The sequence below is a fragment of the Etheostoma cragini genome, chromosome 2 (assembly GCF_013103735.1).
Source record: "Etheostoma cragini isolate CJK2018 chromosome 2, CSU_Ecrag_1.0, whole genome shotgun sequence".
Taxonomy (NCBI): domain Eukaryota; kingdom Metazoa; phylum Chordata; class Actinopteri; order Perciformes; family Percidae; genus Etheostoma; species Etheostoma cragini.
This window is the reverse complement of record NC_048408.1, coordinates 8672682-8693575: the sequence shown is the minus strand read 5'-3', so window position 1 is coordinate 8693575 and position 20894 is coordinate 8672682. Positions and strand designations below refer to the sequence as shown.

Below are 20894 nucleotides of genomic sequence, written 5' to 3'. Positions count from 1 at the left end.
TAGGACCCGTTCTGTCGGAACGAAGCTACGTAGAATTACTAGTTGAAGTTACGTCGCTGAAAAAAAGCTTGGGGGAAGGGGCAGAGCGGTTGTTTTGCTGCGACTTGGCGGTTGTGACGCATTCAACAATTGATTACTGGGTCCGATTTTGAACGTAATTATCGTCTAAAATACATAGTTTCAAGCGTAATTTGTGTTTGTTTTGCTTTTGCGAGTGGTATTAACATTGCACAACGTAAACAAACCGGTGTCCAACGTCAAAGCTTAGCTACGTTACGAATACTGCGTTGGGAAAGTTAACACCGTTTCGCCAACATGAGAGGGAGTTCTTCTTTTGGAGACAGAGACAGGGGCCGTGGACGAGACAGGTATGAAAACAACATACACAAATTTACCACATACATCACACGAAGTTTCACCTAAAGCCATACTTTTGTGCAAGTCCAGCATTATCTTGATATAGCTAGCTATGCAACAAGAAAGCAGAAAACATTGAAACCCCTCAAGGCCTCTCAGTTACTTTCACTGTAAACATTACAATGTGTACTGTCATCACCAGACTGGAGCACAAACATTAGTCCATTCGTTTGTTTCTTCTACAGGAGTGTACAATTTACAATTTGTCAATTTTACAGCCACAGTCAGATATGTCAATATATGGTTATATACACGGTGAACCCTCAGAACCTGTAGACTTAGCTGAGCATTAGCTCACTATGGGAATATTACATTCTCCGGCAAATCACCACTCCTTTTTTTTAGTACAGCTTTACAATTTTTGTGACGTTTGTGTATGACTGCACATTTTAACACTTAAACTGGACATTATAACCTATACATGTAAATTAATAGTTGTAGGCATGTGTGTGTTAGATATTAAAAAAAAGAGAAACCGATGGATACATGTCGGCAACTAAACATAGAACATTGATTTATATATAATAAATCGATCCAGATACATGTCTGCAGGTGCCCTCTTGTGGACTACAGAAGTGATGTCTTGGCATACACTGTATGTAGTAGTAACTGCAGTGTTGACACAGCCACTGTTGATAGCCATTGGCATGATGTAAGCAAACCGGAAAAATACAAAGTACATATAGCTGTTGAAAAAGCCTTGCTGATTCCACATTGCTCTTTAACTCTTGACCCTTATCTCTCAGGCCACAGTTTGGGTCCATGGGCGGTCGCAATGGACCCCCACCAATGAAGTTTGGGAATCCAGGTGAGCGTCTTCGCAAGAAGAAGTGGAACCTGGACGAGCTGCCAAAATTTGAGAAGAACTTCTACACTGAACACCCTGAGCTCCAACACAAGAGTCAGGTAAGTCCTAATATTTCTCTCTCACACTTGCTAAGTGAATCATAAAATAATGTATATGATAGCATGACACGTGTTGGATTGAGCATATTTCCATCATTTTACCTTTATTATTTAACTATTACGGTGGCCATTGTAAACTATGTTGTAGTTGCAGACAATATTTATACACCAGGCAACAAACCTTAAACACCTTTCTTGAAAAAAGTACAACAATGTCTTCTCATAATTATATTTCTTTGCTAAATGAGAGTAATTTCAGCAAAGGTATTTAAAAAAAAAAATTTAAGAATTTATACACCAAGTCCAAATGTATGTTTTCTTTTCTCCTCTTTCTCTGTGATATATAGTATGAAATTGAAGAGTATTGCAAAAAGAAGGAGATCACCATCAGAGGCACTGGCTGTCCAAAAGCGATCACTGCTTTTCACCAGGCGCAGTTTCCTCGTCAGTAAACCTTACATTATAGAAACTGTAATGTATAATCTCTGGGAAACGTTAGCATGTACAATAAATAATTAAATCACTCACTCCAACATCTTGAGACTTTAAAATATATATTTAGTTTTGAAGCCCTTTACATGGTCAGTTTAGAGAAAGTTTTACACTTTTATGTTCCCTGTATCTGTCTTTTATTGTCTGTAAAGCGTCCTTGAGTGTTAGAAAAAGCGCTGTTAAATAAAATGTATTATTATTATTATTATTAAAAAAATAACACTGGTCTAAATGTTCTAGAATTTGTATAATGTGTCTTACCACGACCAGTGGTATGTTTACAAGAAAAATAATATTGACTGATAGTGGAAAGGATTGTCTTTCTGATAGAAAAAAATTAAAGATAGAAACCAAAGTAACTAAGTCCTGAAGTTTCACTGCTGGTTGCCTCCCTTCTTCTCTGGCAGAGTATGTGATGGATGTTCTGATGCAGCAGAACTTCAAGGAGCCAACAGCGATCCAGTCTCAGGGCTTCCCTGTGGCCCTGAGCGGCAGGGACATGGTGGGGATCGCACAGACTGGCTCCGGAAAGACACTGGCTGTAAGGCTGCCTGGCAATCATCCTGTGTTAGGATGACACTATAATAGACATTTAGTTATAAACATTTTACAAAAACATACAACATAAAAAGTGCTGACAGCTTAACATGAAATTAGAATTTAAATGCATAAACCATAAAGAAATACAACATAAAGTCAGGATAAAATGTACATACGAAACAGCAGCACATCTGCATTTCGAAATTTCTAGAGTTTGTAGGAAGTTTTTAAAAGGGATTCATAGAATAATTAATTGATTTCCTTTTGATATTTATAGTAGGCTTAGTATTTAGTTGTGTTTTATGTTTTTTTTTTTGTTCCCTGCAGTATCTTCTGCCTGCTATTGTACACATCAACCACCAGCCTTATCTGGAGAGGGGAGATGGCCCAGTTGTGAGTGCAAATTCCATATGTGTTATTGTTTTGTCTAAATGATACTACCTTAGTGTGGGCAGGCTTAGAATCAGTCTGTAAAAACTTCCTGATTGCTCCTTGTCCCCTCCTCATAGTGCCTGGTGGTTGCCCCAACCAGAGAGCTGGCTCAGCAGGTTCAACAGGTCACATATGAATTTGGCAAGTCTTCACGAATCAAAAGCACCTGTGTCTATGGTGGAGCACCCAAAGGACCACAGATTCGAGACCTCGAGAGAGGTGGGTATAGTTGTTGTTGATGTGGCACACGCGATGGGTTATTGAAGGTAGATTGAAATTCAAAACCTTTGTATTAAACATCTCCCCGTTCAGTATACTCTTGTGTAGTTTTGAGTATTACCAACTTTGGGGTGGGGAACTAAGTTGACCTAAACTTCATTAAACTTAACTTCACTTAAAGGGGCTGTACTCAAAATACACTAGGCTGTTATTGCCTCCACACAGTTTTCACAGACAGTTCCCCAATACGTGAAATAACAATGTTTTTTCACGCCCACATGCACTGACATGCACACGCAGCCGCACCGGTTATCAAAACAAGTTTGCTGCAATATTAATGTTCTGAATGTCCGGTACAGCCACTTTACTGTATTAATTCATTAAAATGTGTTAATTATAGTGTTAATATATAGTGTAATTCATGAATGTAATATATTTTATAAAAAATAGAGCTATATTCTGGTATGCAAATTAACTACACGCACAACCTTTTATGAGTAAATTCCACAGCTGCTGCCGGGTATTTTAGGCCAAATGGCATTTCTCTGTGAGGTGTGGCCATAGGCAGTACAGACAGTAACTGTTGTGCAATGAACAAATCAACAATCAGAGCACAACTATTTGTAAAATGGTCTCCCTGAGCATCTAATAATGTGTGAATCTTTCTTTTTGGGACATGTTGATTTTGTATGACTCTAGGTGTTGAGATATGTATTGCCACACCTGGTCGCCTCATTGACTTCTTGGAGACTGGGAAAACTAACCTGCGGCGCTGCACCTACCTCGTGCTGGATGAGGCTGACCGCATGCTGGACATGGGCTTTGAGCCACAGATTCGCAAGATAGTTGAACAAATCAGGGTAGGCTCAGTTAAGTTAAGTCAACATGCCTGCTGAATTTAAAATGATCACCTTGACTTAAAATAGAGGTATTTTTCAGTTAAATCAGTTGTATGCATTCTCTTTCTTTGTCTCCTAGCCTGATAGACAGACACTGATGTGGAGCGCAACCTGGCCAAAGGAGGTCCGGCAGCTTGCCCAGGACTTCCTGAAGGACCACATCCAGATCAATATTGGTGCTCTAGAGCTCAGTGCCAACCATAACATCCTACAGATTGTCGATGTGTGCATGGACAGTGAAAAGGACCGGAAGTAAGGAGAGCCATAAAATATATTTGACCTAAAATGATGTTATGTCATGATTGTCTCATTAACTGCTATAATAGTGTTACAGAACACAAGCTTATCCTTTAATTTTTTATTTATTTTTTTAATTTTATTTATCAGAACAACACACATAAATCAACATCACTGTAAATGTGTCAGTGTTAGCCAGCGGGCAAATTTTTCATCTGTAGTCCAGAGCAACAGGAAACAGCAAGACATTAGTACAGGTTCAAACTTACAGACACCAGACAAGAAGATGCCATAAAGACAGCTGTAGCGGGGGAAAAAAAGCATTCTCAAGACATGCAGAGCAACTAGAAATATTAATTAAGTATGATGGAGAAAGTGCACACAATTGAAACTGAGCTTAGTGCCACTGATATGCTATGATTGTCTCGCCCTTCTGCAGACTTTTTCAACTGATGGAGGAGATAATGGCTGAAAAAGAGAACAAAACCATCATTTTTGTGGAGACTAAGAAACGTTGTGATGATCTTACCAAGAGGATGAGGCGAGACGGGTGAGAAATGACTGTTATGACATGTTGAGTGAAGTTCTAGGATGAATTATGCAAATTGTTGATAGACAGAAGATATCTAGAGTGTGGACTAATCCTTCCACGTAGAGCAGTAGTGGCATTTTGCACATCCCAGCGGTGAGGTGCAGGGCAAACAGGAGCTGTTAAAACTAAAAAGAGTGCTAAGAGTCCTTATTCTCCCATACATTTATTGTGCTGCAATGTTTCGACCCTGCTGGGTCTTCCTCAGGCTCTAATCCTCCTACTTCACTGTGGGGTTTTTGTCCTAGGTGGCCAGCCATGTGTATCCATGGAGACAAGAGCCAGCCAGAAAGAGATTGGGTGCTTGCAGGTAAGAATACTTGTAACACAGTATTACCGCTTCACTCCAGCTCTTTGTTTTAGATAATTTTCTTGTCCAAACTGTTCATGTGTCATAAATCAGGGGCCAGTGGACAATACAAATAGTGATAACAGTTGCTTTCAAAGACTGCTGATTAGTATGTGTAGGTTTTTAAAGTTACATATTCACTAACGCCTGAGTCGAGTATGAGTAGAGATGATTTCCATGTCTAATTCCTACCAATATTTTTGTTTAACCCTACAGAATTTCGGAGTGGTAAAGCTCCCATACTGATTGCTACCGATGTGGCCTCTCGTGGTCTGGGTATGTCTGCTCGCACATATAGTTACTGCTGCATAATCCCTCCCATTCTGCATAGACAGTAAATTATATTTTTTCCTAAATAATATTAAGTGTGTTATAACCTTACAGAGTAACAGTACAGTCATCACAGTTAATTGATGTGTACAGTACAACTCCAGCTATTATTTTGACCAATGGGTAAGTATACTACTACAGATGAGACCAGCTATATCTGGCAATACAATGTAGTAAAACCAAATGCATTTCTAGCATTTACATAACAGTTAATGTAGAATTGTTTGCCTTTGGTTATTGTCAGGTTGGTATTATGACAGTAGAAGGTGTAATCCGTTTGAATTGGGTGACATACAATGAAACAAATCAGCACATTATATTTAAGAATCTCCTTTACTATTATAACCTGAGAGTTAAATTAACCTTTAAGTCTATTATAGAGGCTGCAGGCCAATTGGGGTTCTGGTCTGTTTCTTGTTATTGCAGTTAAAAAGCATCTTTCAACCGGGGCTCTTTGGCACACTGCCTGAAAGGAGGGCCGTGTGGTGCAGATGCTTCTGCGCACCTTTCCTATGTCTCCTTAATGGTGTCAGTACAAATTAAATGAAGATGCTGCTCATATTGCCCGTTGTTCCACACATAAGATCAAAAATTGGGTAGGTGTTCCCATGGTATTATTTGGCAAAATTATGCACATTGTTATGTCTTGAAGACATTGGCAGCCAAATTATCTCCGGTCCACCAAGTGGAAAGCCATGATGGATATCTAATTTGTTGGCAGGATAAATGTGAGAAGGGGGGATGAGTTAAGTGTCTGAGTTGCAAAAATCCCTATGACCATCTCCTTGTTCTTTTTTCCCCTCTTCTCCTCTCAGGGTTTGGCAGCACACGGCAGCTGTAACAGTCTGTGCTGCTGTCACTGCCCCTCGCAGTCACTTTAAAGTAGAAGCTCGGCTAGCTTTGGAGGGATTAAAGCGCTCTTATCCTTCTTGGGTTACTAAGATCCCCCTGCCCGGTAGTGTCAGAGTTTTAAATCCAACGAGCCTTCCTTGGGAGCAGCCTGAGGTGCCTGTATGTCTGCCCATCGGTCCGTCCCAAAACGCAGACAGACAGGGGGGAGAGAATTAGACGGGCTCGTCTGGATCCAGTCCTGGCCAGGGTCTGAGGAGGGTCCTGCCAAGCAGCGAGAGAGCAACAGAACCAGCCGTTGTGTTTAACGGTTCTGCTCCCGTCTGTCGTTGCTGGTGTGTGCAGAAGGTGGAGGGATGCATCCTGTCTCCCTCCCATTCCTCCTCAGCCCCTCACTATAAACCAGGACTGATCAGGGGGGACTGACTACCTTTGTAAAATCAACGTGACGGGGGTAAGTACCTCACCGCCCCTTTCTCTTAACTTCTCCATGAGCTCACCATACATTCAGGTACTTCCATCTTGCTCATATTTTTTTGTCAGAAAGAATAGCACAGGCTTTGTCCCGGCACATTGTTATTCTGTTATTCAGTAGGTCACGATTGGTGAAACGGCTTTCCTCTGTCATGATGGAGGGGAAAAGGTTGACTTATTGATGAGCAGTGCTGTCAGAGCCCCACGTCTTCTGTAATGAGAAACAGACTCCTTGTCTTCACACATTTTGACCAGTGACAGTGGTGTGAAGATTATGAAGTGCATGGTTTCTGTACAGCTCAATGTCAAAAACCTGAAGTCAGGTTCAGTTTGGACTTTATTGGATTTTAGTAGGTTATAATGGTGGGTAACTGAAATGAATCTTTGGATGTATGGATCATCCGGTAAAGCAGGTAAGTTAGATTTTTATTTAGAATATATGTTTTATTTTTGTACAAAATAAAAAAATATTTCATAAATTATACATACTTAGACTTTTATTTATTTACAAACCATAAGCTTTTGAAGTGGAATTTAAATGATTCATTTTTTCTCCAGAAGCTTTGCCCCCTGTGAGATAATCATCTTTTTTCTTTCCTCCATGCTGTAAAACCGATTCATCTTTTTCCAAAAGATGTGGAAGATATCAAGTTTGTCATCAACTATGACTATCCCAACTCCTCTGAGGACTATGTCCACCGTATTGGACGGACGGCCCGCAGTACCAACAAGGGCACTGCCTACACCTTCTTCACCCCAGGGAACTTGCGGCAGGCCAGAGACCTGGTCCGGGTGCTGGCGGAGGCCCGGCAGGCCATCAACCCTAAACTGCTTCAGTTTGCGGACTCAGGGCAAGGGGGAGGAAGAGGCGGTAAGGACTGTCACTGTTTTTCAACTTAATATATTACAGTCCATCATACTGTAAAATGTGAAATTATAATACTAAGATTACATTTTGGGATTTGTTACAGGTGGCAGAATGCGTTACCGCGGCAGCGGTTACAACAACCCTAGCCACATGTACCAGGGGGACTGTGATCGCCGCATGCACGCCGGGGGTGGCAGCGACAGCAAAGACAGCCGCAGTGGCTTCAGCCGTGAGGGCCGACACGATCGTAATGGAGAGCGCTCCACTTCTTCCTCCTTTAAGGACAGGAACCAGGATCACAGGAACAGCTTCAACTCGGGCTCAGATCAGTACCAGAGTTACAGCGGCAGAGGAGGCTACAGCTCCCGCAGCGCAGGCCAGTCTGGCGGAGGTCCGGATAAAACTAGCCAGCCGCAGGGTCCGTTTGGCCAGCCTCCTCCTCTTCCTCCGCCGTCATCAGGGGGGGCGTGGCCTCTGATGGTTCACCAGTTTGCTCAACCAAAGCCAACGCCAGTGGGCTTCATGGGGCAATCCTCTTACAATTTTGCTTCTCCACCTCCTCCTCCTCCAGGCCCTCCACCTCCCCGGAACTAGAATTATGAGCAAGACACACTCCTTTTTAGTGGGTTTAAGTTAATTTGCACTACTTGGTGTTAACAGCGTTACTTTGTTTTTACTCAGATTCTTTGTCATTTCCAATAAGCAGGGCTTTGAAAAAGCATTTATCTATGTTGGTAATTGCTTAAATTAAATTCATCATCATTTCATACTTTTTAATATTAAACCTCAACCAATTTTTCAACCTTGGTTTTAATTCTCCAGTCTTAAACAATTGTTATCATTCATCAACTGTATTAGGATTAGTATTTGGTTGAATGAAAACTACATTTACAGTGAGTACTCAATACTACGTGGTTGAAAGGGATTTCTCATATAAACTGTCCCATTCCAGAGCCAAGTTTCATACTAGCTTCTTTTAAAGTTAAAACTATTTGACTTATTTTGTTGGAGGTTTTGATGCAATATAATTAATGCAATTATGTTGTTTTTATTTGAATGTGCTGTTGCACTAGATTTAGATACATTTCATCTGGTTACTTTTACCTGTCTTGTAGCGGAACAAAACTGATGTTTCAGTTTACTTTTCATGTCACATATTGTTTTAGTAAGCAGATAAACTAATGCTGACTTATTTTCAAGGGGATTGTTAACTAAATTGCAGCTTGTTGCTTTTTTCCTCTTTTTTCTTAAATAAAAGAAAGCAGTATTTTCTACTTTGCTAATTATTTATACGTCAGGTAAATTCCCCATACAAATGACTTTATTTGCCTTAAATACACATTTGTAGGACATTTTCATTTGCACCCAGCAGTATGTACAAGTGTTGCTTTTATATTTTTCATGTGCACTGGTAAATATACACCATGGCATTAAGCTTTTATTTACATTAGAAACACAAATGGATAGAAGTACACAAGAACAGACCTTGTCACATCTAGTTTTGCTGTACTTTCTGTGGTGTATCAGTCTTAAAAATCTGGATCTAGTTCAGTAGAAGTTCCATGTTTTTCTTTTTGCCAATCCAAATTAATGTGGGAGACAAGGGAAGTCTTACACCTTAATGAATACTAGACCCAAACATGAAATAGCATAGCTACAAGACATAAGTCGCCTGTCTCATGATGTGCAATGGCTGCTTCTGTAGTTCAGGTTCCATCAGCGCAGAGACTTACTGAGTTAATACCTTAAGGCCAAGACCTCTGTCAAAATGGCAGAACTACAGTCTCTGCCATCTCACTCTATCGGCTATGGTCTTGTTAAAGAATCTGTACATTGGCACGGTGGAGAAGATGGAAGCTGCAATAAACTTGTTCTTGTAGCAATGACCATAGGCAAATTTGCATTTATGTGGACAAGATAAATCTGACAATGTAGTCGAACTGTTACAGTCCCCTCAATGCATAGTTTTCAAATCTTACAGGGAGCGCAAATGTTCTTTATATATAATCTGCTTGAGCCATTTAGGAGTGAAAGGTGGGTACTGAGGCTACTGTAATGTTTCATTATTGCTTTCTTCCAGTCCCGGGTGAGTTAGTAGCGTAGCTGTATATTTGCAATAAATCAAAAGCTCTATGGAAATGAAATAGCTGATTTATAGTACTACAATACAGCCTCTTAGAGTAATGAATGGCACTGTGTGATGATGTGTGTTGATCCACCATCACAAATGTAACACATGTAAGTGTATAATGGAATCAATATTACTCAGTGGGTACTTGATCGGTCACGTTATAAACTGAATCTCCAGCTCTACCCCTATTGTAGGTACACACATTTAGAGTTTCACATGTATATCAGAATATTATTTCTCACAATCTCATTTTATTTTAGTCTTTATGACCCTAAGTGCTACAATCAAATCAATGACCGTGGCTATTAGAATGATTCAATTGTTTCACAAAGTCTTCTTTCTGAGATGGACATGAACGTATGAAAACAGAAACCTAGATTAAACTAGTCATTTGTTTACATATATGTACAAAGCAAATAAAAATTAAACGTTGCATCTCAGGCACATGTGGTAGAATCAAACGGGATGTCAGCAATGTCATCTCAGGACTTCACATGTCCCTCTTTGGGTTGATCAACGGTAGAAAGGCAGCAAATGAGAAAAGACAATGTATTGTAATGTGGAATGGTTCCATGTGCAAAAGAAAAAACAATGTCCATGAAAGGTCACGTGTAAAAACTCTAAATCCAAATTCAGAGAAAAAAAAATGTAAAAACAAAAGTGTCCTGATCTTTTGAAAATAAAGTGCAGAAATTAAGAGCTAAATTTTAGAATTTAACAGGGGCAGAGATTTAGGACCCTTTCTACAAAGTCCTTTTTCACAGAAGACATTTTGACCCAGTAGGAACACCTTCACTTTTTCTACTATGACAAGTCTGCTGTGGTGAAGGCCTATTGTCACAGCTCGCATTCGCACACAAAAAACAAACAAAGGCAATACTTAAAAACGGTGTACCAACTCATGCTCCCATGACACACTGATGTGGCGTCTCCTGATACATTTCTAGTTATTACTCCATTTCAACTCATGCTCTGAACCCCCTCCATTGGATAAACAACAACAACCACTGCAATGAGTCCAAAGTGATAATTAAATTGAGTTTCCACATTTCCCTCTGCAACTCAAGTGGTTTGCTAGTAGGTTGAGTATGATACCATCGGACTATTAAGACCATTGCTGTGGCTCTGAAACAGCAAATGAATCAATCCATTATTTGATAGGAAATTAATTTAAATTCAAATAATTAAGTTACTTATCAGGAAAAAACAATTCCATATTATATACTATTGTTCATAGTTTAAACATCACTTGAATCTTGTATCTGAAAAGCCCTATCAGCCCGACTGCAGTGGGTCTCCTTAACTATACCCACAACTCTTAACCCCCCCCCAGACACTACACCTTACATTAATGAACATCCTGGATTATATACCGGACCTTTGTGATAATAATTATATATTCTGAACTTTTGCACACCCTGCGCTTAATCATACAGCCTTTCTTATTGTTAAACAGTTATGTTGTACATATTTGTACATACATGTCTTTTACTTTATTATTTTAATATGTTTTAAATGCACCAACCACCAAGGCAGTGTTACATTAATTCCAATTCCTATTCTGATTCTTGATGAACTAAAAGAAAAATAATTTCTTGCGAACCTACTCTGAACACTCAGAATACACACTGAACACACAAACTGTCACTATCCTCTGTGTGAGCACTGGGGTTGAGTAAAAAAAACTGAAATAATGTGAGACACCAGCTGGTACATGAAATACACGTAACATGACACATCTGATTGCTAGTTAAACAGTGTGTTAACCAGACAAATGCACACATTCAAGTTTAAAATAAAAAAATAAAAATGGTTCAACTTGGCTCCCCCAAATGACAGTGTATTGAATCAATGTTTCTGCTTCATAGTGTGCGCTGGAATGATTGTTGGAAAGAAGAAGAAAGTAGCTATGGAACACAGGAACGCGGAGCTGATGGAATAAGGACAGGTAGGCTGCGAAGGAAGGCACAAGGTAGAAGCTGGTTCCCACAACTGGCCTCGTGTCAGTTTGTTTTACCAGACCAGAGTTTGAAACCACTGAAGTTTAAAGAGGCCGTCTTGCCTCCAGCCAGCAATGAGGGACAACTTCAACCTAGATCTAAAAAGGAAGCGGCAGATCAGATGACGGGGGGGGGGGGGTCGGTTGCTTCCTAAAGGGTCCCCCAAGTGTTTGGGGGCGGGAACTGGTCCACATCACCAGACTCATCGTGAGATTGCTCGCCCAGGTTGAAGGTCAGCTTGTACCTCAAACGTACCTTTTCCTGTAACACACCAGAAGAAATGTCATTTCAGTGTTACCTCACCACAGTGTTGTAGTCCTCGAGAGTGGTCTAGTTCTTAAGACCACTTTTTGAAGGTCTCCACCTCGTCTCGGAATTTGCCGCATTTTGACGGTGCCTTGTCTCAATTTGGTATATAAACAACTCTGGATTTTATTTCAATCTCCGGTCCAAATCACAACTTCAGGGATTTCACTAAGTTGTCTCTGCATTGTCTAATTTGGTGTGTCATAGAGCTCGACAAATACATCGACTGGCCGGCATTTCCTGATATGTCGGTATCTGCATTTATAATGGCTGATATTAATATTAGGCTGATATTAATTTTAGGCTTTTTCCCATATACACTACATGTTTAGAAGTTTATAAATGTGTTGCATTTACAAAGACGTACACATGCAAAAAGGACAAGTCTATAAATGTCATTGTGCTCATTTAATTTAGATCAGTTTCATTGTCTCTAATGCTGTAACAGTATAGTAATGTAATTGCTATTTTTTACAGATCGCAGCCTAGGATTCAGCATCATCACTAGGGCTCCCACTAACCTTTATTTTTATAGTCAATTAACGTGTCCATCATTTTATCAATTAATCAATTAGGTCTATTGAATGTCAGAAAATGGGGAAAAATGTCCAGCGGTGTTTTCCAGAGCCCAAGATGCAGTACTCAAATGTTTTGTTTTGTCCACAAAGCAAAGCTATTTGGTTTACTGTCCCAGAGGAGAGAAGAAACCAGAAAATATTGACATTTGAGAAGCTGGTCTCAAACCGATTAATTGGTTGTCAAACTAGTTGGCGATTAGTTTAAGAGTTGACAATGAATCGATCAATGTGTGCAGCTCTAATTAGCCCCAAAAACAGCCAACACAAGGCCATATTTTAATGATCTAAGCGCACGGCGTGAAGCGCATGGCGCTAGTTGCTAGTTTGATGGTGGAAAAAGGGTCTGTGCGCTGAGAGCATGGTTCAAAAGGGTTGTACTTAGTGTCTTCATTAAATCATAGGTGTGTTTTGGGGGTAACATGTAATAAACCAATCAGAGTGTCATCTCCCATTCCCGGGCGCGTTTGTACTTTGGTGCAATGCTATTATGATGGCGGATTTGCACAGTCACATTTTTATTTGTAATCTTTGGCATGTGTGGATGCTGCTGTGCATAAATCTTGGTGCATTTTACTAAATAATGTTAAAATAATGAAATGCTGCGCTATTGACTTCAGACCAGGTCTTTGTTGGTCAATGATCACTTTCTACTGCAGCAAGAATGGCAATACGGCAAGAATGCTATTCAAACAGCGTGAGTGCAGGACGGGAAATTAACAACTAGATATGTCTTACACTAGCAAATACACTACCTTGCCGGGTGCAAGGTAAGGCCTAATATCTTTTGAAAACATGTAGGCTGACCCTCAGATTTGGTAATTATTATAAAATCTTGGTATTTCTAAATTTTCCCCAAAAAACTTTATACACTTGCGTCAGTGACATTCAGGGAAATGTGATGAAAAACTACCAGTAGAAGCACATATATTAAACAATGGTCCTGAACTGAGGCTGACAGACAGCATGCATATACGGAGGGGGAGAGTACCTTGTGAGGGTTGGCCAACAGCAGGATCTGTGTGATGGCGGCGGGAGGCAGGATGGGATTGAAGGCTGGGAGCTCAGTGCTAGAGGGAGGCTGCAGCTTCACTTTCATCACCTTAAAAACACACATTACCAATCAATATCCACAAATATATAATGTAATATTGTAGTTGAAAGATATGGTTTCCACTTGACTGAATGTTAACACTTTAACATGGCGCTTTAATGCAGATTGAAGAGAAGAGGGACATCCTCAACCTACCTTTGGTACAGCTGCCTGAAAGCGGATGTTGGTGACAGGAATGGGGGCGGAGGACAGCATGGAGATGATCACCACCAGCACGTCAGGCCGTGATGGAGGACAGTCACGGGCAAAGGTGAACAAAACCCGGAGACTGTGTTTGTCGAATACAGTCACTGGTAATAAGCTGCCTGAAACAAATTTACAGACACATACAAAACAGAATGTGATGTAGAGAGAAATGGAGAAAAGTGCCCCTATGACTGGACCCAGCCTTACTGGTGGGTCTGGTGTTATTGCTCATGCTTACTAGGTTTGATTGCTTCCAGAGGCACGGTAACTTCAGCTAGAGAAATGTTGTCGTAGGGGTCGGTAACAGCCGCGAAACTCAGATTGGAGAGGAGGAGAGTGTCAGGCGGCTCTGAATGGACGCTCAGGCTGTACGTGGGCCCTGGAGCAGGGACGGGACCAGAGGAGGCGGGGCTTACATTGGGAGCGGCTCTACAGTTGGCGGCGGACTTGGTCTGCATATCTCGTAAGCTGACTCTGGAGTGAGGTTGGAGCTTATCCCTGCATGTAGAAGAACAGAGAAAACATCACAAGTGATTTACCACTGCTGTGTATTACATTACACATTAGGGCTATGAAGAGTTAGTGCATCAAACAACACATGCTTCTTTCATTCAAACAATAAACAACTTTGAGGTTATTAACTGTGTATCCTCCCGTGACTTACCATTTGACCTGCTGGCTCTCTGGAGGTAGAGACTGCTGTAACAATGTCTTCCCCAACATTTCCAGCTCTTCCATGGGTTTAGGAGAAGCAGCGGGGCCGCCTGCTGGCGGAGCCTGTGCTGTTTGGACCACAGCTGGTTGCAACACAGCAGCAGGGGCCAATGTTGCAGATGATTCTGAGCCATCACAATGCTGAACAGACGGTTCAAGTTTGTGTGTGGACAAAGTGTATGAGAAGATGGAGATGATGTAAATAGTTTCAGTGATTTGGATGGCATACATTTTTGTCTTTTTATTAAAAGTCAGACATTTAAATTCTACATAAAATGGCTTTATTGTGAGCAGTAAAGTATTATCTTACAACTTGCACCTGAAAAGTGTTCTGAGAAAAGTTTTCTGTTGAATTCAGACCTAAGAAATCAAAGACAACAATAAGTTAATTCAATTTTATTCTAATTTGTGGCAATTTTAAAAGAAAAAATGTAAGTGTCATAATGTTCAAAAACAGAAACATATCAAAGACAATAGGCTGCTAATGCTAGAGCTTGTGTGAAAGGCTGTGAATTTGTGGTTTTCTAAACTTGTGTCGAGAAATCCCTGACGTTTTCCATGAAGAGCGTATCGAGGCTTGTATCGTTTTAGACAAATGACATCATTGATGACATCCGAACGCCTCGCTGTCCGTCCATAACACGTAACTGGTTTCTAAAGTAGTTTGAATCTACACGCTTTTATTACACATCTATGATCTACACGCGCACATTCCCGGCCCTCAGCCCAATTTAACCATTGCCACGTCCCAGTTTTAATATAATCGTCTAAAATTGCCCCTCCTGCTATTATATTATGACCCAAAGGATTGATTTACACACTCTCAAGGAAATCCGTTCATTATATTATACCACCAGAAAAATACATACCATTCCATTATGATCTAAAAAAGATTTTTAAATCATCGTTATTTCTTAAGTTTTTACTGGTGCAAAAGTCAAAAAATGTCTCTGATAGATCACATAGATTATCTGTAATATATCCGTCTGTTTTACACTCTTTGACCAAGAGGTGTTATTATGAGCTATTAAAGCCTAGAAAAAAGAACCCGTTAGTGCTTTGTGCTTTATGAGGCTGTCACTACCTGATGTGAGTCGAGTGCAAATTTGAGTCGCACATGCCTGAGTCACTTTGCGACAAGTAGTCCACAAGATGCTAACAAGAGACTTCTGTAATGTCAATACAGTAAAAATTGACCTAATTAACGAAGTTAATTCACTGCTGGCTACAAGCTAGCAACCAAACCCAACGAAGGCTGTCAGTTGAATGGCATTTTGAGCTAACTTTAGCAATCAAACAATCATAGATAGCTAAAACGTTCTCTGTTAATTAGTAATGAGAAAAGTTCATTATTTTATGGATTTCACAAATTTCAGTATGAAACGTGATGCTGTATACTGTTTAAATCTGAGCATGCGAAACCCACATCTGCACTTGATTCACATTGGGTAGTGACCAGGCTTCATCTTGCCATCACTACTGTAACTATGTGTAGCTTTGTTGTGGTTGAGCCAGATGTGGCTTGCTTCTAAGGATGCTGTTTTAGTCAGCAAGACAGCCAACAGGAGGGCCACACACTAGCCAATTGGAAATAAGGTTTACCTATTGCTGAATTGTCCTTTCTGGCTTTTTAACAAGTTAATCTACCTTTGTGTTTAAAAACCAGATGAGTTTTTCTGTGCTTACCCAGTGACATGAGCTCATCATCCAGGAGGCTGATGCCTATGTTGTGAGTCAGGGTCTGGACGCTGGAGGGCTCAGGGCTGGATTGTGCCGTGTTGACGGATGAGTTAAGTCCCATCAGGTCTACGAGTGCTGAGCTACTGCTGCCTGATATGGAAAGAGGAAACACATCTGTGATCTTATAGTCTACAGAAATGTTTGTAAAATGTGTTTAACTTATCATGCTTAGTAGACACTTAAAGCTTTAGTGCGTAACTTTTTAACTGAGAATTCCTCATGGGGCGACAGAAACTACACCCGTATAGCGTTAGGGATGCCATAGCACACACACAAACAAAAGGTACCCACCTGGTTGTGAGGGCGAGGTTATGCCATCCTTGGACACATCCTCCCCCTTTACCAGCTGTCTGTACAGGTTGATGACCTGTGTCAGGCTGTCATTGGCCTGTAAGATTTCCGCTGTAAGCAGAAACAAGGCTTATTAGCAACACCACTGTGTATTTATTTACGCTTTTGAATGGAGCCTGATTCCATGAACTTTGTATTGAAAAAATTGAGTTAATAAATACCTTATATAACATGACATAGTGTGAGGTCAGCAATCTTACCTAAGGCTTCGTCGCTGTCCTCTGTATCGCTTGCTAATCGGAATAGTGTAGGCCTCATCTTTTCACAGCGCTGGTAAAGATCCTGCAAACAGACACATGTTAAAAACACTAAAAGCACACCTGTAGTGGGTGGTAGGAGCAGATTTACGAGACTGTGGCTGCGGCTGGCTTTAATGTGCTGAGCTGCGCTTACCTTAATGAGCTCCTGGTTGCTCTGGGAGCAGCTCTGCTTGCTGTAGCCCTCCAGCAGCTGGCTCAGCAGGCTGACACTCTCTTTCACCTCCTGGATGGCGTTCAATCGCTTTGATACCTTCTCCACACGCTTTTGGTCCTGGAGAATCATTATGAAAGCAGCCTTTTTACAGATCTTCATTTTATGACCGAATTTGTTCATTAAGACACAAGACAATATAATGGTAACAAATGCTACATCACAGTTTAGGAATATTCTTTATTACAATTATTAAGATGAGATAATACTTTATTCATCCCATAGAGGGGAAATTCCCTTGTCACAGCAGCATTTTCTACAATAAAAGCAAAACAAATAGGCAAACAACAGACAATGAGCAGAGGGTAGACTGAATGTAAAGTGCTTGAATATGTAAAGTTTAAACTTATTAAATGAGTTTTTTTAAATTAATTAGGACTACAGTTCATCTAGTTTACTACATATGATCATAATTTCAAATCATGATTAATAATCTCGATGACTTCAGGAATAATCAGGATTTACTTTTAATTTTTTTAAATGTTGATCATATTAAACTAAACATGTTGAACATCATAGAATGAAGTACTTTCAAGATTATTACCTTTAATAATCTATTGTTGAAACAAAACGCTGATGTTTGATTATACCTACATCTTATTAATTGGATTTCCACATCTTTTGTCAATGTTGGAGGACATCAAGTGCATAACTCCCAATATCAACACTATCACAATAAAACAAGGCCTTACGACTACTCCTGAGTTGCATTAATGTTACCATGCAACATATTCGGTTGTGTCTGATGGTGGAAAAAAACACAGACGCACATGGAAGTGTGACCACATTGTGTGCAGCACATTTGGTAAATAAAACCAATGACTCACCTCCTGGACCATTTCCTTAATGAGCTTGTTTGCTGCTCTTAGATCTTCTGGCTGAGTACTGTTCAATAAGCGAGACAGCATCTACAAAAACATGGAAGTTAGAAGAGGAAGAGGAAAGAAAAGAGGAAGAGACACTTAAAAGAATTATTTGATGGGTACAAAACAACTTTTTATAAAATGTAGTTCTTTCTCTTTGAAACCCCAATCAACGCGATTGGGGATTCCTAATCATCTCTGATACCTTGGATTTCTCCTCATCCTCAAAGATGAGATTTTTGGCTCTAGGTGGAGGGGGTGGGAGGGGCTTGTCATCAGGAAGCACAGGGTCCAGTTTGACAATGCCTGGAAGAGAACAATAACACCCATCAGCCTCACTAGGTCCCCTCTGACTCAGAGTACTGTCCATGACGCATGTCCTACTGGTGCTATAACATTGTTCATGACACTTTTTTTTTAGATCAATCTAAGCAGCACATTATGAGAAGAGAGCCAGATGTATTGGGTCAAAATGCAATAGAAACTGGCTATAGATATGGTTCATACACAACCCTACATAGGTATTTATTATACTCCAGTAGCTTAGGGAAACCTTGGTGGAAACAGCATTTTTACGTTCACAATAGATTCAACTAAGCATGACTAAAGACATTAGTCTCATGCTTGTGACTCATCACCATAATAAGGAGAACTGACACTGCCTTGTACAACACAATATTTGTAAGGAAAATATCAGGAACCAAAAAGCACATTATCTGTGAAATATGGAAACTAATAAGCCCATTCATAAACCATTGTACTGTAAGGAAAATGTATGGTAAAATAATCCATGCATGTATCCGAAAGAAAAAAATGAGAAACGTCAATCTAATGAAACGTGTCCTTTATCTTGATGGATTGTCATGTTCTCTTTTTGTTCTGGAGAGCTCACCCTGTTTTTTCAGCATCTGATAGGCGTCCGCTATCTTGGTCTCATCGGGCAGCCTCACTGTCCAGCTGTACATTATTTCTATCACTTTCTTCTTCACTGGCTCTGGAGCCCGGGTACCAAGATACTGCAGAGTAGAGGGGATTCATGCAATTGTTGGAAGAAAAATATAGTTATCTTTTAACAATTATAACTAAATAAATACACTGACAGCCGGCCTACTGTTCTGTTTTCTTTACCTATTCCCATAATGTTTTCTACAGGCACATAAAAGCTGCTTTTCACTGGTTACACAAAATAATTCCCACAGATGTACAATTGCAGCCACACTTGTTAAAGTGCATAAAAGACAAGGATTATTACCTTGGGTGACACCACTTTGATGAGCTCGTTGAGAAAGCGAAACTTTCCCACCTCACTGTGAAATCGTTTTCCACAGTTCTTCATGCACGTCTCAAGAACCTGGGAATAGTTCAGTTTGTTTGTTTTATCTTTGTACAGACAAGCCTTCACAAAAAATGTATTCACGGTTAATAAAAAAAAAGGACAATTGGCTTCTAATGTGGCACTCCACAGACCTTTACACTCTTTGGCTTACCATAAGCGCTTGCATAGCCTCCCACTCTTGAGGAGACTGGATCTTGTGGGCCAGAAGTCTGGTTGCAAGCTGGGGACTGAAAGATTAGAAACGTAATGTAACCTTCACTGAAAAAAGCAAGAGATGAATTTAAAATTTGTCACAAAAAAACCTTTGAAACACCCAAACATATTTAAACATCTAAAATGTGAAGCAAAACACCCTTGACATTGAAATGGAAAACATGAGAATGGTCAGACATGTTGTAAAGAAACAGTATGTAGCTTATATGAGGTTTTAAACTTATTTAAACTTAATGAAACCAAGTTAATTATTTGTTTAGAGCATTGATTTGATTCTGCATTTTGTATATGGTCACTGACACAACAACTACTCTGAGATGGTGTGATATCTTCATCATCATCTCACCCGTCTGGTTCATTGTTGAGCTGATCAAAAAAGCCCTTGATATTGTCCCAGTCAGTCTCCTTATTCAAAGGGTTGGTGGCCTTGTCTGTGTAAAAGGAAAACATATCAGGCTTTTAGTAAGCTGTATTTGAGTGTATTTTATTCTACATTACATTTAGCACAAAAAAAAATATAAGTCTCCTGCCATTGCTTGTGTGGATGTGTCAAGTCTGTCAAACCTGTCTGAGTGACACCAACCCTTTACATGTAGTGACTCACATTTCACACAATGTGATTTTTCAGCAGCAAAGTTCAACCTTAATAAAACGCCCGTGAGCAGCTCTGGTTGTTTGCAAGCTAGCTGTCAGTTCTCTGGTTTGTAGCAGGTGAAAAAATGTGCTCCTATTTGCACATAATGGGTGAATCTCTACGGTAATAGCAGAAGCACTGTATAGTTTTGGTTCCTGGTTTAGTGTTTGCTCATTAGTCCTCAGCTAACAAGCTAGTTTATTTTGTTAGCATGCAGCTGGACGTTGGGATTTTTTAAAATTTAAATGTCATGTTTGTGTAGCATTACCAACCTCAAACTGTCAACAGTCAACATAATGTGAGCTCAGAATACGAGCGTATCACAGCAAAGGTGATACACTATCTGACTGAGTTTGTTGCCAATCGATAACTGCACTTTATGATTTGATGACATTCTCTCTCTTGACTCTCAATAAATCTCTTCCCTTTGGAGAGTAGTATGACCGACCGCGCCTAGTTTAAACTGATATGCGTATCCATTAGCAGCGTATCGGCTCTCGCTGTCCGTTCAAAAGTCAATCTGATATTGTACAGTATAATGACTTACTGATGCGAGACTGCAGGGTAACCTCATCCGGAGGCGCCGCCGCCATCTTTCTGGAATTCTAAACAAGTGGCCACTATCGCGGGATCTTTGTAACATATCGCGTGGATAGCCA

General features: G+C 40.2%; 2 protein-coding genes across 4 annotated transcripts; one reads left to right on the top strand and one right to left on the bottom strand.

Moving 5' to 3' along the window:
- The first annotated feature begins 66 nt into the window (after positions 1 to 66).
- LOC117956886 (probable ATP-dependent RNA helicase DDX17) lies at positions 67 to 8739 on the top strand. The gene is made up of 13 exons (XM_034892210.1): positions 67 to 368; positions 1164 to 1323; positions 1671 to 1767; positions 2223 to 2356; positions 2683 to 2748; positions 2865 to 3006; positions 3706 to 3866; positions 3985 to 4157; positions 4582 to 4692; positions 4980 to 5041; positions 5297 to 5356; positions 7368 to 7604; positions 7705 to 8739. The coding sequence occupies exons 1-13, from the start codon at positions 316 to 318 to the stop codon at positions 8193 to 8195; spliced, it is 1947 nt and encodes a 648-aa protein (XP_034748101.1). The 5' UTR covers positions 67 to 315; the 3' UTR covers positions 8196 to 8739.
- A 165-nt stretch (positions 8740 to 8904) lies between these two features.
- LOC117956871 (ADP-ribosylation factor-binding protein GGA1-like) lies at positions 8905 to 20889 on the bottom strand. 3 transcript variants are annotated; one of them, XM_034892189.1, is made up of 18 exons: positions 20783 to 20889; positions 19948 to 20032; positions 19540 to 19615; positions 19305 to 19403; positions 18945 to 19068; positions 18258 to 18358; positions 18017 to 18097; positions 17112 to 17249; positions 16919 to 17000; positions 16659 to 16769; positions 16314 to 16457; positions 14938 to 14987; positions 14578 to 14768; positions 14152 to 14411; positions 13863 to 14032; positions 13605 to 13715; positions 11865 to 11993; positions 8905 to 11777 (listed from the first exon to the last, which is right to left on the bottom strand). In XM_034892189.1, the coding sequence occupies exons 1-17, from the start codon at positions 20826 to 20828 to the stop codon at positions 11883 to 11885; spliced, it is 1980 nt and encodes a 659-aa protein (XP_034748080.1). In that variant the 5' UTR covers positions 20829 to 20889; the 3' UTR covers positions 8905 to 11777; positions 11865 to 11882. The 3 variants fall into 3 exon arrangements, with proteins under 3 accessions (XP_034748080.1, XP_034748073.1, XP_034748089.1); XM_034892182.1 differs by having other exon boundaries at positions 8905 to 11993; positions 20783 to 20888; XM_034892198.1 differs by having other exon boundaries at positions 8905 to 11993; positions 14947 to 14987; positions 20783 to 20888.
- Positions 20890 to 20894: the final 5 nt, after the last annotated feature.

Excerpts from the sequence above, each read along its gene's own strand:
- LOC117956886 (XM_034892210.1), top strand. The coding sequence starts at position 316 with ATGAGAGGGAGTTCTTCTTTTGGAGACAGAGACAGGGGCCGTGGACGA. Across the intron at positions 369-1,163 it reads AGGGGCCGTGGACGAGACAG|GCCACAGTTTGGGTCCATGG; the intron begins GTATGAAAACAA and ends CTTATCTCTCAG. Across the intron at positions 4,158-4,581 it reads GACAGTGAAAAGGACCGGAA|ACTTTTTCAACTGATGGAGG; the intron begins GTAAGGAGAGCC and ends GCCCTTCTGCAG.
- LOC117956871 (XM_034892189.1), bottom strand. The coding sequence starts at position 20,828 with ATGGCGGCGGCGCCTCCGGATGAGGTTACCCTGCAGTCTCGCATCA. Across the intron at positions 14,988-16,313 it reads TGATGAGCTCATGTCACTGG|GTCTGAATTCAACAGAAAAC; the intron begins GTAAGCACAGAA and ends TTGATTTCTTAG. Across the intron at positions 14,033-14,151 it reads TCTGGAAGCAATCAAACCTA|GCAGCTTATTACCAGTGACT; the intron begins GTAAGCATGAGC and ends AATTTGTTTCAG.